At 45.6% G+C, this 13,172-nt stretch overlaps 5 protein-coding genes across 5 annotated transcripts; 3 read left to right on the top strand and 2 right to left on the bottom strand.

The window, feature by feature from the left end:
- Positions 1 to 1,050: 1,050 nt before the first annotated feature.
- Positions 1,051 to 2,786, top strand: MCYG_07075 (benzoate 4-monooxygenase cytochrome P450; the record flags this gene model as incomplete). Its single annotated transcript, XM_002845065.1, has 4 exons — positions 1,051 to 1,116; positions 1,171 to 2,277; positions 2,394 to 2,560; positions 2,624 to 2,786. 4 exons carry the CDS (start codon positions 1,051 to 1,053, stop codon positions 2,784 to 2,786), a joined length of 1,503 nt encoding a protein of 500 aa, XP_002845111.1.
- Positions 2,787 to 3,125: 339 nt separating this feature from the next.
- Positions 3,126 to 4,443, top strand: MCYG_07076 (adenosine/AMP deaminase family protein; the record flags this gene model as incomplete). The annotated part of the gene is made up of 4 exons (XM_002845066.1): positions 3,126 to 3,182; positions 3,247 to 3,389; positions 3,529 to 4,186; positions 4,252 to 4,443. The coding sequence occupies 4 exons, from the start codon at positions 3,126 to 3,128 to the stop codon at positions 4,441 to 4,443; spliced, it is 1,050 nt and encodes a 349-aa protein (XP_002845112.1).
- Positions 4,444 to 4,750: 307 nt separating this feature from the next.
- MCYG_07077 (conserved hypothetical protein) lies at positions 4,751 to 9,215 on the bottom strand (the record flags this gene model as incomplete). Its single annotated transcript, XM_002845067.1, has 3 exons — positions 4,751 to 8,236; positions 8,295 to 9,134; positions 9,198 to 9,215. 3 exons carry the CDS (start codon positions 9,213 to 9,215, stop codon positions 4,751 to 4,753), a joined length of 4,344 nt encoding a protein of 1,447 aa, XP_002845113.1.
- A 296-nt stretch (positions 9,216 to 9,511) lies between these two features.
- On the top strand, positions 9,512 to 10,030 carry MCYG_07078 (DUF543 domain-containing protein; the record flags this gene model as incomplete). The annotated part of the gene is made up of 3 exons (XM_002845068.1): positions 9,512 to 9,589; positions 9,713 to 9,863; positions 9,972 to 10,030. The coding sequence occupies 3 exons, from the start codon at positions 9,512 to 9,514 to the stop codon at positions 10,028 to 10,030; spliced, it is 288 nt and encodes a 95-aa protein (XP_002845114.1).
- A 487-nt stretch (positions 10,031 to 10,517) lies between these two features.
- Positions 10,518 to 12,212, bottom strand: MCYG_07079 (conserved hypothetical protein; the record flags this gene model as incomplete). Its single annotated transcript, XM_002845069.1, has 2 exons — positions 10,518 to 12,001; positions 12,074 to 12,212. The coding sequence occupies 2 exons, from the start codon at positions 12,210 to 12,212 to the stop codon at positions 10,518 to 10,520; spliced, it is 1,623 nt and encodes a 540-aa protein (XP_002845115.1).
- Between the last annotated feature and the right edge of the window lie 960 nt (positions 12,213 to 13,172).

Raw genomic sequence — 13,172 nt, forward strand, 5'->3', positions numbered from 1 at the left:
CGGTTGTAAGAGAGCCGGAAATATGTGTAGATGTGGCTGTAACTTACATGCCTGATAATATGACCAACAAGAACTTCTGGCTAACAAGAGCTTCTGGCTATCCCCCACCCTCTCTCTCTTGGGTGTGTCTGGGTGTGTCTGGGTGTGTCGGAGCCCGGGAGTTCTTTTCTACTCTCTTGGATTGATCCGCTTCATCCAAAGCACTGTCTGTATATACAGAGTACGAAGCATGTAAACGTCCACCCCTGTCCTTCAAGCCTTTATTAATAAACAGTTTGTTCCAGAATTGACTCCTTACAGCTTAACGGGCTGCCTGGAACTGCCAGCCGGTTTATATCGTGGTGAACTTCCGCAGGATGGATTTTATCCCAGCCAGAGACAACCCGACAATAGAAGAAACCGCAGACTGCGAGAGTAACTACACTTGACGATACAGCGTCGCCGTTTTATTCACCAACTCGTTAACTACTCACTACGTGTGTATATGGAGCAGTTATGCGGAGTACATGCATACACAAGTACACCAATGGTGGTGGTGCTACAAGCCGCATACAAGTTCGCCACGAACGGGTATCACTAGCCATTGAAAGACAAGGCCATTCCAGAGTCCCCCAGTAGTTTGATTCTCTGGGGTATTCACATTATTCCATATCCTTGTCTATAGCTAGAGAGCGGATGTCTTGAAACCAAAGGCGTAGCGGCGCCCCGGAGATCGCCAGGTTAACTGCTCAAAGTTGCATATGCACCATTCATTGTTATATACCTATCTCCCCCCCGCCAGGCAACAAAGAAGCGGATGCGCAGCAAGCCATCCTGACGGCCTGGGCGGTCACTGGCTTTCGTTATACAATGGCATAAAACTTTTTGTGTCAGGCGGCCGGGTCCCCGGGTTGATATGCAAAGATTTCCACCTCGAAGCGTCCCCATAGCCTCGAGGATAACTACTTAAAGGCTCAGGTCCTCCTTCTCAAGCGATCTGTTGGCTCTGTTCTCCTCCCTAGATTATAGTAAGGTTGTCACGCCTCTTTATATCTAGGGTATTACTGCATCATGGCTCCTCTACATTTAGTAGACCTAACGGTCGCTGATGGGTGTGCCATTCTGGTTTCACTTGCGGTATGTCAAACACACCTGGCTTTGCTTCATCAGTCGCTGAATGGTCAAATCTAGATACTTTACGCCATTGGAACGGTTGTTTATAACTTATTCCTTCATCCTATGGCGTCGATTCCAGGCCCGAAACTATATGCCGTCTCGCAAATTCCTTTTCTATGGGGATCCTACTGGGGGACATGGCCATTCACTTTGAAGACTCTTCATGACAAGTACGGGCCTGTAGTCCGGACATCGCCCAGAGATGTCTCATTCAATACCCCCTCGGTGTGGAAAGAGATCTACGGCTCTAAAAGCCGTAATGGCCAGTTTAAAAGAGACGATTCGTTCCGTGTTGCAAGCAAGCGTGGTTTTGGCATAGCCGATGAAGATGTTACGGAGCACACTCGGCATCGCCGCATGCTTTCGCATGCGTTTTCAGAAAAGGCATTGCGAGGCCAGGAAGGCATCATGCAGCGCCTTGTAGACCTCCTGATATCTGGACTGAAACTACATATCAAAGAACATGGATCGGAGCCGGTAAACATGACAAAACGATATAACTGGACCACCTTTGACATTATTGGAGACTTGGCTTTTGGCCAGACATTCGGGTGCCTTGAGACCAGGAAGCCTCACTACGTGATCGCCATGGTTAATGATTTCTTTTTCCATCTCATTCGCACTCAGCCTTTTAAACGCCTCCCACTTCTTGGCATCTTTCAACGCTTCTTTGTGCGCTCCGATGCGCTGGAAACTGTTCTACAGTTTGAAAAGTTTGCCTTCGAAACGATAAAGCAAAGAGTTGAAAAGGGGGACCCTGACAAGAGAGATTTTATGTCGTATATTTTGTCTCATAATGATAGAGGCGATTTCACCGACGCTGAACTGACGTCCAACGCCTCAACCCTCCTACTTGCCGGAAGTGAAACTACTGCGACTGCACTGAGCGGTGCCACCTTTTATCTCCTCAGGAACCCCTCAATTTACCAACGCCTAGTTCAAGAGGTCCGATCGAGTTTCAAAGAAGAAAAAGATATTACGATAAGTGAACTGGATAATTTGCCATATCTGATTGCTGTCCTTACTGAAACATTGCGAACATACCCTCCTGTGCCTGCCATAATGGCTCGCACTATTCCTAAAGGGGGGAAATCTGTATGCGGTTACTGGATACCAGAAAACGTACGTTATTTATCCTACCCCAGAAAGTTGACACATACATCATCCCATGGATCTGCCCAACGCGCGATAATCCATTACTACGGTTGAGTTTAATTGCTTACTGACATTATATATAGACCGTTGTTTCCATTTCTCAGCTGGCTGCATATCACTCAGAACGTAACTTTCTACGTGCCGAGGAGTTTATCCCCGAACGCTGGCTTAATGATCCCCGATTTAAGGATGACTCCAGGGAGATATTCCAGCCATTCTCAATTGGTCCTCGAAATTGCATAGGCCAGGGGTAAGTGCTTGTCTTTAGGCGTACCATACTGGCACTAAGGTACTAACTTATTCCCTCTTATAGGATGGCAAAGGGTGAAATGCGACTAGTCTTTGCGCGAATTCTGTGGAATTTTGATCTGGAACTTTCATCGGAGTCCACAAATTGGACCAGGAACCAAAGTATATACGGCCTATGGAGGAAAGAACCTCTTATGGTGAAGCTCAAACCAGTGGTACGAAGTTAACATCGTACTTCAGAAGCCCGTTATGTACCTTGCTATTGCAGTTAAAATTGAGATATTTTTTCCTTTCTTTCGAGAATTAACGTACTCCATACAAAGCTTTCTATAGACTTTCATCTGAGTAAATTACTATGTATTAGACCCTCGGATCAAACCTTAAAAACGAGAGGTCTTGGCAACGGGAAGTTATAGTGCTCACGTGATTACTCTAAAATAAGCTTGGCAGGCAAACCTTCAACTTCAAACTCATTTGACTCCACCGTCCATGGCCTGTAAATGAGCATATCCAAAAAAAAAAGGCGATAAATATGATATACTCTGTACGGTGTGTCTATCGAAATAATGGAGAAATCTACTGAAGTTACTGCTGCTTTCACCAAGGCCCTTCCAAAGATAGAGGTATGAGACTCCCGCACTATATGACGCAAAACTGCAATGACTGCTTGAACTAAACATAAATCAGCTTCATGCACACTTAAGTGGAAGCATAACACGGGAATGTCTTCGGGAAATATGGCTGCGTAAAAGGGAACGAGACTCCGATTTACAAATTCCCGACCCAATGATAGCCATGCCGCCGGGGAAAGTTGACTATTCTTTGAAGACGTACGTGTTTTCTTCATTATCACATCGCTTTGATATGTTCTCAGTCTCGATTAAATTATCTGGCGCTTATCTTATACGTGAAATCAATTATGAAACCATACCATATACTGATGTCGACACTAACAGAGGAAAACACTAGGTTCTTTCAGGTCTTTTCCAATTTGATCTATCTGCTATGTAGTGACCTAGAAAGCCTACGCTATTCCACCAGACGCGTTCTTCAAGACTTTCAGGATGATGGAGTGCGATATCTTGAGCTGAGAACAACGCCTCGAGAAAGCCAAGAGCATGGAATCTCGAAAGAAAAGTACGTCTCTACAGTTCTCGAGGTTATAGATGAGTTCAAGAACGAGGCAATGTCGACATATCTTATTTTATCCGTTGATCGTACGAAATCAGCCGCCGAAGCTGAAATCGTTGTGGACCTTGCTATTCAGTTTAAACACCGTGGGGTCGTCGGGGTTGAATTAGGTGGGAACCCTTCAAAAGGAGACGTATCCATCTTTAAAGCTGCATTTTCCAAAGCAAAACAAAACGGATTAGGTGTTACTTTGCACTTTGCAGAGGTAGAGTTCTCGTCGTCGCCGAGGGAGCTTACGACATTACTCTCTTTTCAACCCGATAGGCTTGGCCATGTAATCAACGTCCCTGACGATATCAAAGACGAGATTGTTCGGCGCAAGTTAGGGCTTGAACTATGTTTATCGTGTAACGTACATGCAAAACTAATTACAGGAAGCTACCCAGATCATCATTTTAGCTACTGGAGGCACAAGGAGTGCCCCATAATCCTCTGCGTAGGTTTCAAACCAACCTACAAACTTTGAATGTGAATGGCGTTGCTGACTCTAATAAATGACAGACTGATGATGTGGGCTTTTTTTGCAGCCCAGTGTCTAACGAATATTTGCTAGCGGCGGAGAATTTCAACCTTGACCGTTCTATCTTGTTTGAAATTTGTAGGAAAGGAGTTGACAGTATATTCGGAGGCCCCCAAGAAAAGGCACGATTATACAGGCTGATTGACAGCTTCGAAGAACATCATCAAAAATGATAATCATCAGAATAAAGGAGGTAGTTACACGTTGTTTGAGTGCCTTGCCAATTTCTGAACCATCTATTACGAATATGAAGCTGGTTGCCGAGTCAATAGCTTGCTTCCAGGATAACCAGGCGCACATTATAGCTTCCGCTCTCGCCCTGTATAGGGAAAATATCAAATTCACAGCCATTAATGGTATCATTGTTTCTAATGTCTATACACATTGCAACCTAGCTTATATACTTGGGTACACTGTACAACCAAACCGGCCGACACTATGCTAGAACGCTGCAGCTAGTCAAATAGAAAATGAAGACTTTTAATTGTGATCCCACTTCCCGAATCGAATATAATCATCGTAGAGCGTCTTAAACACCGCACGACTTGAAGAATCCATCCCTGCGTTCATGGCACGCATTGTACTCTGTGACATGACATCTAGTACCACATACATCCCGGGCATCAGCGCTGCTTTCATCTCGGGGGAAATATGCCCCTTCAATTGGCACGATGAGTACTCCATAACAAGGTACTGCAGATACTGGCCTGCCAAACTTCTCATCTTCTTTGTATTATCATTCAATGCCTGCCGTGAATGGGCACCTCCATGTCGTTGGACCGAGGACACAGTTGGATCGCAGAGGGCGCTAAGGAGGCGGGCAAACCGTGTGCCATGCTCCGCTTCAAGGCCAAAAGAACCTATAACCCAAGCTGGAAGAGCTAACCCAGCTCCAGATGAGCCTGACGCCTTCTTATTGCTGGTGAATAAGCACCGTAAGAGGGCTTGCATTATCGGGAGAACTAGGTGGAATCTACCACTAAGTTTTTGTCGATATAGACCAAACAAGGTACCAAGCAGTTTGCAGAGCCGGGAGTGAATAGTACCCGCGAATTTAATATCGATTAGTGGGCCAGAGGGAGATAAGATTAGGGATATATTGGCCAGTAGATTGTCTATGTTCCATTGAGTAACAGACCTAGATTGTGACCGAAGAATGGTATCAAGGGATTCTGCTGCTAGGCAGAATGACTCGATGGATGCCGTATGGGAGAATGCTACCGAAATTTTAGTGAAAGCTGTTGACAGTTCGCGTGACACTAAAGATTCTCTGTCTTGGATTGGATCCAAGCTAACTATTGCCATGCCTAGCAATAGAAGTCGGTAGCCGTTTTTTCCCTCAAGCAATTCCGCTTCGCAAATATTATGAATTAATTGAACGACTGCGTCCTCTCCCATCTCCAATACTTGAATATTTATCTTTTGGACGAGGGTTCTTTGATCCCTTCCGTGCAGTTGTTCAAGTGGAAATAGCGCCATGTAGTCATGTAAGCGAGATTCAATGTCGGCACCTGGAGCTTTTGAGGTCACACTAAGTAGTCTAGCTTGTTTCTTTAAATGTTCAGGTGAATTGTATTTAGACATGTATTCCTCAATTTTGCGAATCTTCTTCCGCAAATCTTTGCTCTCATGTTGGAGGTCTGGGAATGTGTCTAACATGCACAAAGTTCCAGCTAAATTGACAGTATCGGGTTCACCAGATGCCTTCTTTATTGTTTTGGCTAGGGAGTGTAGATCCGAAATAAGGTCATTGAACGTTTTCTGTCGTAGGGCACAGATTATCTCGAACTTCTCCTTGCTGTCGAGCTTCTGCTCATGTTTGTACAAAAGCGAAAGGGAGAGGATAAATAGGGGATATTCCATAGTTCGGTAACTCCTGGGCACTGATTTCGTTGCCCTTGAATAGAGGTTCTTAATAAACTTCGTCACGGAATCTCCAGGTGCCGCTTCGAATCGGCTTATAATAACTCCGTGGAATTTTTTGAAAGCATCGAAAAGTAACTGAACGTTATCTTCACTATCCACATTTACTGAACGTGAAATTTCCCAGATTTTATCCTCATCACTGGTTATTTGAGCTGACAACCTCGAAACTTCCACCAGCCTGGTCATAAGCAATAACGCGTCCAACTTCATCTCCGATTTGACTTTACCATCTAAGAAAAAGGATTGAAGAAGGTCTGCAATTGAACCACGTTGTGAGCGGGGAATTAGGCGAGTAGGGGTATACAGGAGACTGCTGATTAGCAACTTAGATGGAGCCCCATTTTTTGTAAGCTTATCATAGATCACATTGACAAGATCATCCACGATAGAAGACAATTCTAAGGTGGATCGTGATGACAGAAAATCTTTCCAAATTTCAGAGAGTTGGCTTTTTATTGTGGAGGCTGGGCCAACCTCAAGGGATGAGATAATGCCAGTAAATAGGAGTTGCCGGGTGTTAGGGGGCAGCCGGGCCATAATCGAGCTGTTGGAAAGCAAAGCGGCACCGCAAGCAATACTAACAGCCGCCGGAGTTGATAGTGTTTCCATTCGACCATCCCACGCGGTTGACCCGGACCTTAAGAGAGGTTTGAAGTTTTGTAGTAAAGCATAGGTTGCCCCGTTTATATACTCATTGAAAGAATCCCCCAATGCTTTATTGCAAAGACATATGAGGAAACCGAGAGACATAAAAGTCTCCAAACAATCTTGAGGTGAGATAGAGCTGCAACTTTGAGCGAAGAGTTCCAGCTTACGGAGAGCCATAGGAACCAATGAGCCTTTTATATCAAACTGAATTGCTTCCGAGCAATCTGGGTACCGGGAAACAGAGTTTTGTATGCACCGCCATACTCTCCATCTCCAATAAACTCTTGGAAGACTAGAAGATAAAAGGGTGAATAACTTTTCAAATGTTTGCTCATAATGAACAGTTGAAATAGTATCGAGACCTCCTTTTATTGGGGACATTAGGATAGAGTCAAGTACAACCAAATAAGAATATGCGCTTGAAGATTCAAGTAGAGAAGACTTAATTGGTTGTGCCTTGCCCAAGATATCCACTACCTGTGTGTCAAGCTGAGCGCCTGAAACTGCTAAACAGCCCCCGCAAGCTTTGACTACTTCGTCGTCTTCCCAGATGGAAATCAAGAGGTTTTTTTCATCAGTCTGCCGCGCTGACTCCACTTGGGAAAGCTGTTCGGTCCATATTCGGATAAAGGCTGACCCGTCTCTAGCATTGAAAAATCCTCGTGCTAGTGGAATGACAATTTCACGTTTTATTACATTGTGAATTTCACTTGAGGCGGGGCATTTTTGGAGCGATAAAATTGTTATACCGTTGAGTAGGGAGTTTAGCAAGACGGCGGACTGCTCTATGCCAGAATTCAGTAGGAACACATCCACGTCAAGCTGCACTATCCGAGCTATTAGGTGCCATTCAATTCCATTCTGGGCGTTTGAGAGACCAGAATATCGGCTTGCTATTTGGACGAGGACCCCCAAGGAGAGTTTGAGATTTCTATGGATAGCTACATCCAGAAATTCTTGTAACCAGTGAACTCCCTCTGTAACAGAACCTGTGACCTGGTCTTCATTGAGTGGGTAGCCTGCTTGAGACATAAGGCAAATAGCAAACGATTCTAACCAGGGTGTTTCGTGAAGCTGCCGTCGAAAATTATTTCTAGGCATAGCACGGATAGAAATATCAAAGAGTGTGGGAAGAATGCTGGCATCCGCACTAGAAAGAACAGGCCCTAACCTCGATTTAAATTCATTGCTGAGGTGCCGCACTTTCTTCAGGTTGCTCTCACTACTGGAAGTTACGGCTTCTGAGGAGAAGTACGCTTCGCGGAGATTGAGGACAGTATGAAGGGCTACCAATCTCTCGAGACCATTGACAAGTTCCGGGCTTCCAGGATATTGGCGTATTGTTTTAATTAATCCCAATACACCAACCAAGGCATGAGATACAAACACTTCCTGACAGGAAAATTAGTTTTTGGAAGAGCACGATAATGGTAAAGGATATAAAATATACATTACTAGAACTGGTTGACCCATTCTCAAAATGATCTGAACGGAGTTCCCATATTTCTAACACCGGTATAAGAGACACATAAAGTCGCTGTGTAAACGAAGCTGCGCTAGTAATATTGACCCGGTTAACGGCAGTCTGAGCATGACTGCAGGAAATCCCTAGGATAACAGCACTTGTTTTGGCCTCTCCGCGAAAGATAAGCTTAAGCTGGGCTTTTAGTGAAAGCTTAGATTGAGGAAGCTGATCAGCGAGCTTTAGAAGAGTATTGACGGATTCGAGGATCGCAAGGAAATCATCACACTGGGAATCATGCGTGCTCTCATCTTTCGGGATGTCCACGTTAGAGGCGTCTGTCCGTTTGCGTTTCCGACTTCGGGTAGAAGAATCCGATTCCGGTATACGTTTCAGCTGTGCCCCTGCTTTTGAGCTATAGTCTACTTTCAGAGAATTGGTTTCCTGGCTGCTCGCCCAGTCGAAGGCCACCAAGGAATCTCGAAGTATAGATAAGAAATCATTTTCGTTTAGCGTAAACGCCAGACTCCTAATAGGAATTCGTCGAAAGAGAGCACGTAACAGTATCCAAGCTTGCTTATTATTTCGGTATTCGTTCGGTTCATCGGTTGAGCCCTTTAGCTTCTTCAACAACCATCGCAGGACCCATTCCTCCTTGGGTGCAGAGAGAGCCGACGTAACTGGGGGGAGTTCACTATCGCTAATCGAAGTTTGGCCTCTATAGCTCTCAAGATCGATTCCGGTAACCCTAGCAGCCTCTATGAGCTGTTCAATTGGAGAGCTTGACATCCCTTTCTCCAGCGCAAGCAATGCTTGATACGCGGGGGTCTGTATTTGTAGAAAATTAGCAAAGTTCAAGGTTAAAAAGGAAACCAAATGACATTACCCTACCTTGGACTCTGGAACCATCCTAACCACACTTACTGTCCCCTTGTAAAGGCGACCTCATGCTATCTTCTTCCCAACTCCGCGATGGTTTTTTTTTTGATATGGTCAGCTTGCAAGGATATTTTTTATGCATCCAGGAGTAAAGATCTTCCGACGCCGTCCCGACGTCCAAATTGACGAAAGCCCAATCGAAGCAAGTAAGAACAAAACACAACCTCCGTGACTCTCCTTCAGACACACACACCACGGTAAGTAGGATACTGGCTAACCGTCAATTGGGCTCACATGCTTACAGATGCCATCTAGGCCTTGTCAAGATGGCTGACTCCGTCGAATCTACACAGCCTGTGCCTCGTGCCAGCAAACCTGTCAGCGAGACTCTACTGAACGAAAAGGTATGCCCCTCGGCTCATGGATAATTTAACGTATTCGACTTTGAAGACAAGGGGCAAGAATTAGAAAACGGAAATATGACTAGCAGGAGGGGGTTATATGGCTGATGGGTTGAAACTATTTAGTGGGACCGCGCAATTTCGTCCCTCCTCATTCGATCCTCTGTCGGTCTCGGTTTTGGTGTTGTATTTTCGATCCTTCTGTTCAAGAGACGAGCATGGCCTGCGTGGATAGGTCTGGGTTTCGGTGCCGGCCGAGCATGGGAAGAAGCTGATGGTATGGATCTTCAAAACACTTTCCATCTGTTTTGCTATGATGTGCAGACGGGCTGGTTGGTAGTCAATTGGCGTAAGGTTACTAACCTTGTTTCTTTTTTTTCAACAGCTTCTTTCCGACGAGGCGATCAGCCGTGGTCTCAGAACCTCCGCTTCCCAAGATCCTAAATCATGCCTGCCAGGGGAATGGTGCATGGCGAAAGTGATGGAGGTCAGGGAAGTTAACAATAAAAGCCCAAAAAATACACCACATGCATTTATCCATACACAGAAATCTGGCATTCAACGCTTTCTATTTATCTTTGTCTTGCCCTATTCTCATCGGTGCGCAGCTCCATATATCTATCTCACTCGAACCCCCATGGGAAACGTCAGGGGCTTGTACAATACTACTTTTTTTTAACTTACATCAACGCTTCCTACAGAATAGAGTGTACTGTATATGTTTTTTAAAACAGACGTTATTGTGCCTGCGCTTTCTAGATTTAAGATGTATCTGTGGGCAGACGCCAAACATCGCGCTGCTAATCATCATAGTGACTTAGAGAGGAGAAAGGAACATGGCGATAGCTCTATCTAGGGGTATAACGCACCGTTCTTAAAATAAATACAAGAATCGAAAGGAACACCTGGCCCATATCATATCTGCCGACATTTAGACAGGTGGAGACTCCACAGCTGTATGACTGGGATAGTGTATATTATATCCATTAGAAACCGGAACGTGTGCTTGCAGATGCGCCTGCGCGCCTGCTTGTATCTGCATTTGTGTAAGCAGTGGTGTTTGCGTTTGTGTTGAATAGAAAGAGATGGGCTCTGGAGTATTATCGTTCGGACTCGTTACTTGTGGTAAGTCTGGAGGTGGGGAGGATTCAGTCGAAATGCCATTGTGGCCCTGGTGTATTAAGCAGCCGACGCAGGTGCAGTTCATGGTGCACTGGCAGGTCCCTGAAATATTTGTGCATGAATCAAGCATACTGATGGGATATTCAACAGTGTAATAGGCGGTAGGGCTCATCATCAGTTCACCATCACTAGTGTTTTGAGACATTGTTGCCGGTATTGAAGAACCGTCACCATATCCGAATATATGAGGCTGGAATGGTGTAGTATGGGCGTAGCCTTGGGAGAAGTGGCTTTGCCCGAAGCCAGCTAGGTGCAGTTCCGGGGGAACGCGCGCACTATAGGTCGGCGACTGGACTTCGTCAGTTCCCTCAGTACCTTGATCACCATATTCCGACGCCATCATATACCCCATTTCTTGGATGTAATGCCGTGTGGTGTCATTGTAAGGGTGGGATGCGCAACCTAGACATTGGCAGCCATCCCCACAACCACAGTTGTGGCCTTTACATCCAACCTGAGACATGGCTGGACTGAAACTAGCTGGGAGACCAAGTGCCAAACTGCCGGATGACCCAAATTGGTCAAAGGAGCTAAATTGTTGTTGTGGTTGTTGATGTTGCTGGTTTTTGCCAGGAGAAGAAAAGGTTGTAGTGGGAACAGTCTGTGAGCTGGGGGCATACTGTGCGTATTCACTATTTAGAGAGTTGAGTAGGAGAGGGGCGGGAGTAGATGCAGGTTCTGATGCTGTGGAAGGAGTTGTAAATTGTTTCTGGAGTAGCTTGGGTTGGATCTGTTGAGGCTGTAGAGTATGATGAGGCAGCTCGTAACCCGGAGCTTTCTGTATGTTTCCCTGGTGGTTTTTTGGCTGCCCTTTCGAGCCACAGCATCCACCATTTTGTAGTGCAGGTGCTACTGTTGAAGTAGGGCTTCCATTCGTTTTCTGGTATGTGCCAGACTCCGGTCCTTCATTTTCTACCATTGTAGAACCGTTCACCTTGGGGACTGTTGGAGTAGACGACTCTTTTTTGACCGGGACTGGAGATTCCAGCATACCTAGCCCCCTAGACACGCTGTCAACCGAGGCCTGAATACTATTCTGACGTCTGGAGCGCTTCTGGATGCGGTTTGCACTCGCAGAGGGAGTTGCAGGAGTCACTGGAGACAACGGCATCGTCGTTGTTACTGCCACTGTTGAACTACTAGGAAGTTGTGGTTGCTGTTGTGGTTGCTGCTGCTCTGTTTCACTGGCAGTCGCTGGCACTTTATACAGCGGCCGACATAGACAAGTAGAGCCTAAGAACCCATATTAGCCCCGAAGGATGTATAAGATATAATGATAATATGCTCACCTTTCGGTATTCTAACCATGAATGCATAAAGTTTCTGGCAGCTGCAGGTACCCTTTGGATGAGGACATTTCTGAAGCGGACGGCCTGCCTTGGGCACCTTCATCATGAGTCTGTCGAAGTGTTGGCACTTGGACGAGCGATGCCCCCGAATGCATGGCTCACTATGATATCTGTGTCAGCCCGTGCATTATAACATATGAACCAAACTTGGCTTTTTTTTTTTTTTTTTTTTTTTTTGGTATATAAAAGGGCGTCTAACCATGACCACTTGGCCCCCTCCTCGTCCAGAGGCATGATTCCTTCGTTTTCCCACTTGGGTTGCGTCAGGGGCTTGCGGGTGCTGGCAGGCCCTTCAGCGAGTGCCACAGATCGTCAGGACGGATGGGAGAGTGTCACTCTCTGGCTGACCGACAGGATGGCTGATTTATGAGAAAGATCCGGATAAGCGACTCTTTTTTTCTTCTCTTTCCCTCTCTCTTTGCTTTTCCCTTCTTCGCTCGTTTAGCTAATAATAACCAACGCCTGCGTGTAAGGTGCTGCTGCGAGGCGGGGGGGGGGGGGGGGAGAAGTGTGATGGCAGGGATATGTGCTGCAGTACGCAACGAATGAGAAGCAATTCCAGACTAGCTCGCAAGAGTTCAATAATAGCAACCTATTTTTATGGCTGACTCGTATCTTTTATTTTTTTTTTTTTTTGACCCTCGCTGTACTCCGTATATATGATAATAATTAGTTAATATACTACTAATATTGAGAAGACGAAAAAAGATATCGACGTAGTTATTAGATAAGCGGACTAAACCTGATACGGAATATACTATTTGGAGTAACAAAATATGATCAAAGAAATCAGATCTAAGTAGCTAATCAGATCTGATGAACATTCTCGTATACAAAGTAGTGATACTATAGAGAGACGCCCTTCCTCAGAGGGACAGCCGGTGGACAACAGCCCAGCCATACACACCTTTAACTTGCACCATGAGCCAGTGGAAGCTTGATGATCTGCTGCCTCGCTGTTATGGTACGTGAGCGTCTGTTAGCTGGATGTGTATATACAGCACGTAGTGCAGGCGTGCACAATCTCCCACAACTGGATTGTCGCCAAAGATATA

The sequence above is a fragment of the Microsporum canis genome, genomic scaffold (assembly GCF_000151145.1).
Source record: "Microsporum canis CBS 113480 supercont1.6 genomic scaffold, whole genome shotgun sequence".
NCBI lineage: Eukaryota > Fungi > Ascomycota > Eurotiomycetes > Onygenales > Arthrodermataceae > Microsporum > Microsporum canis.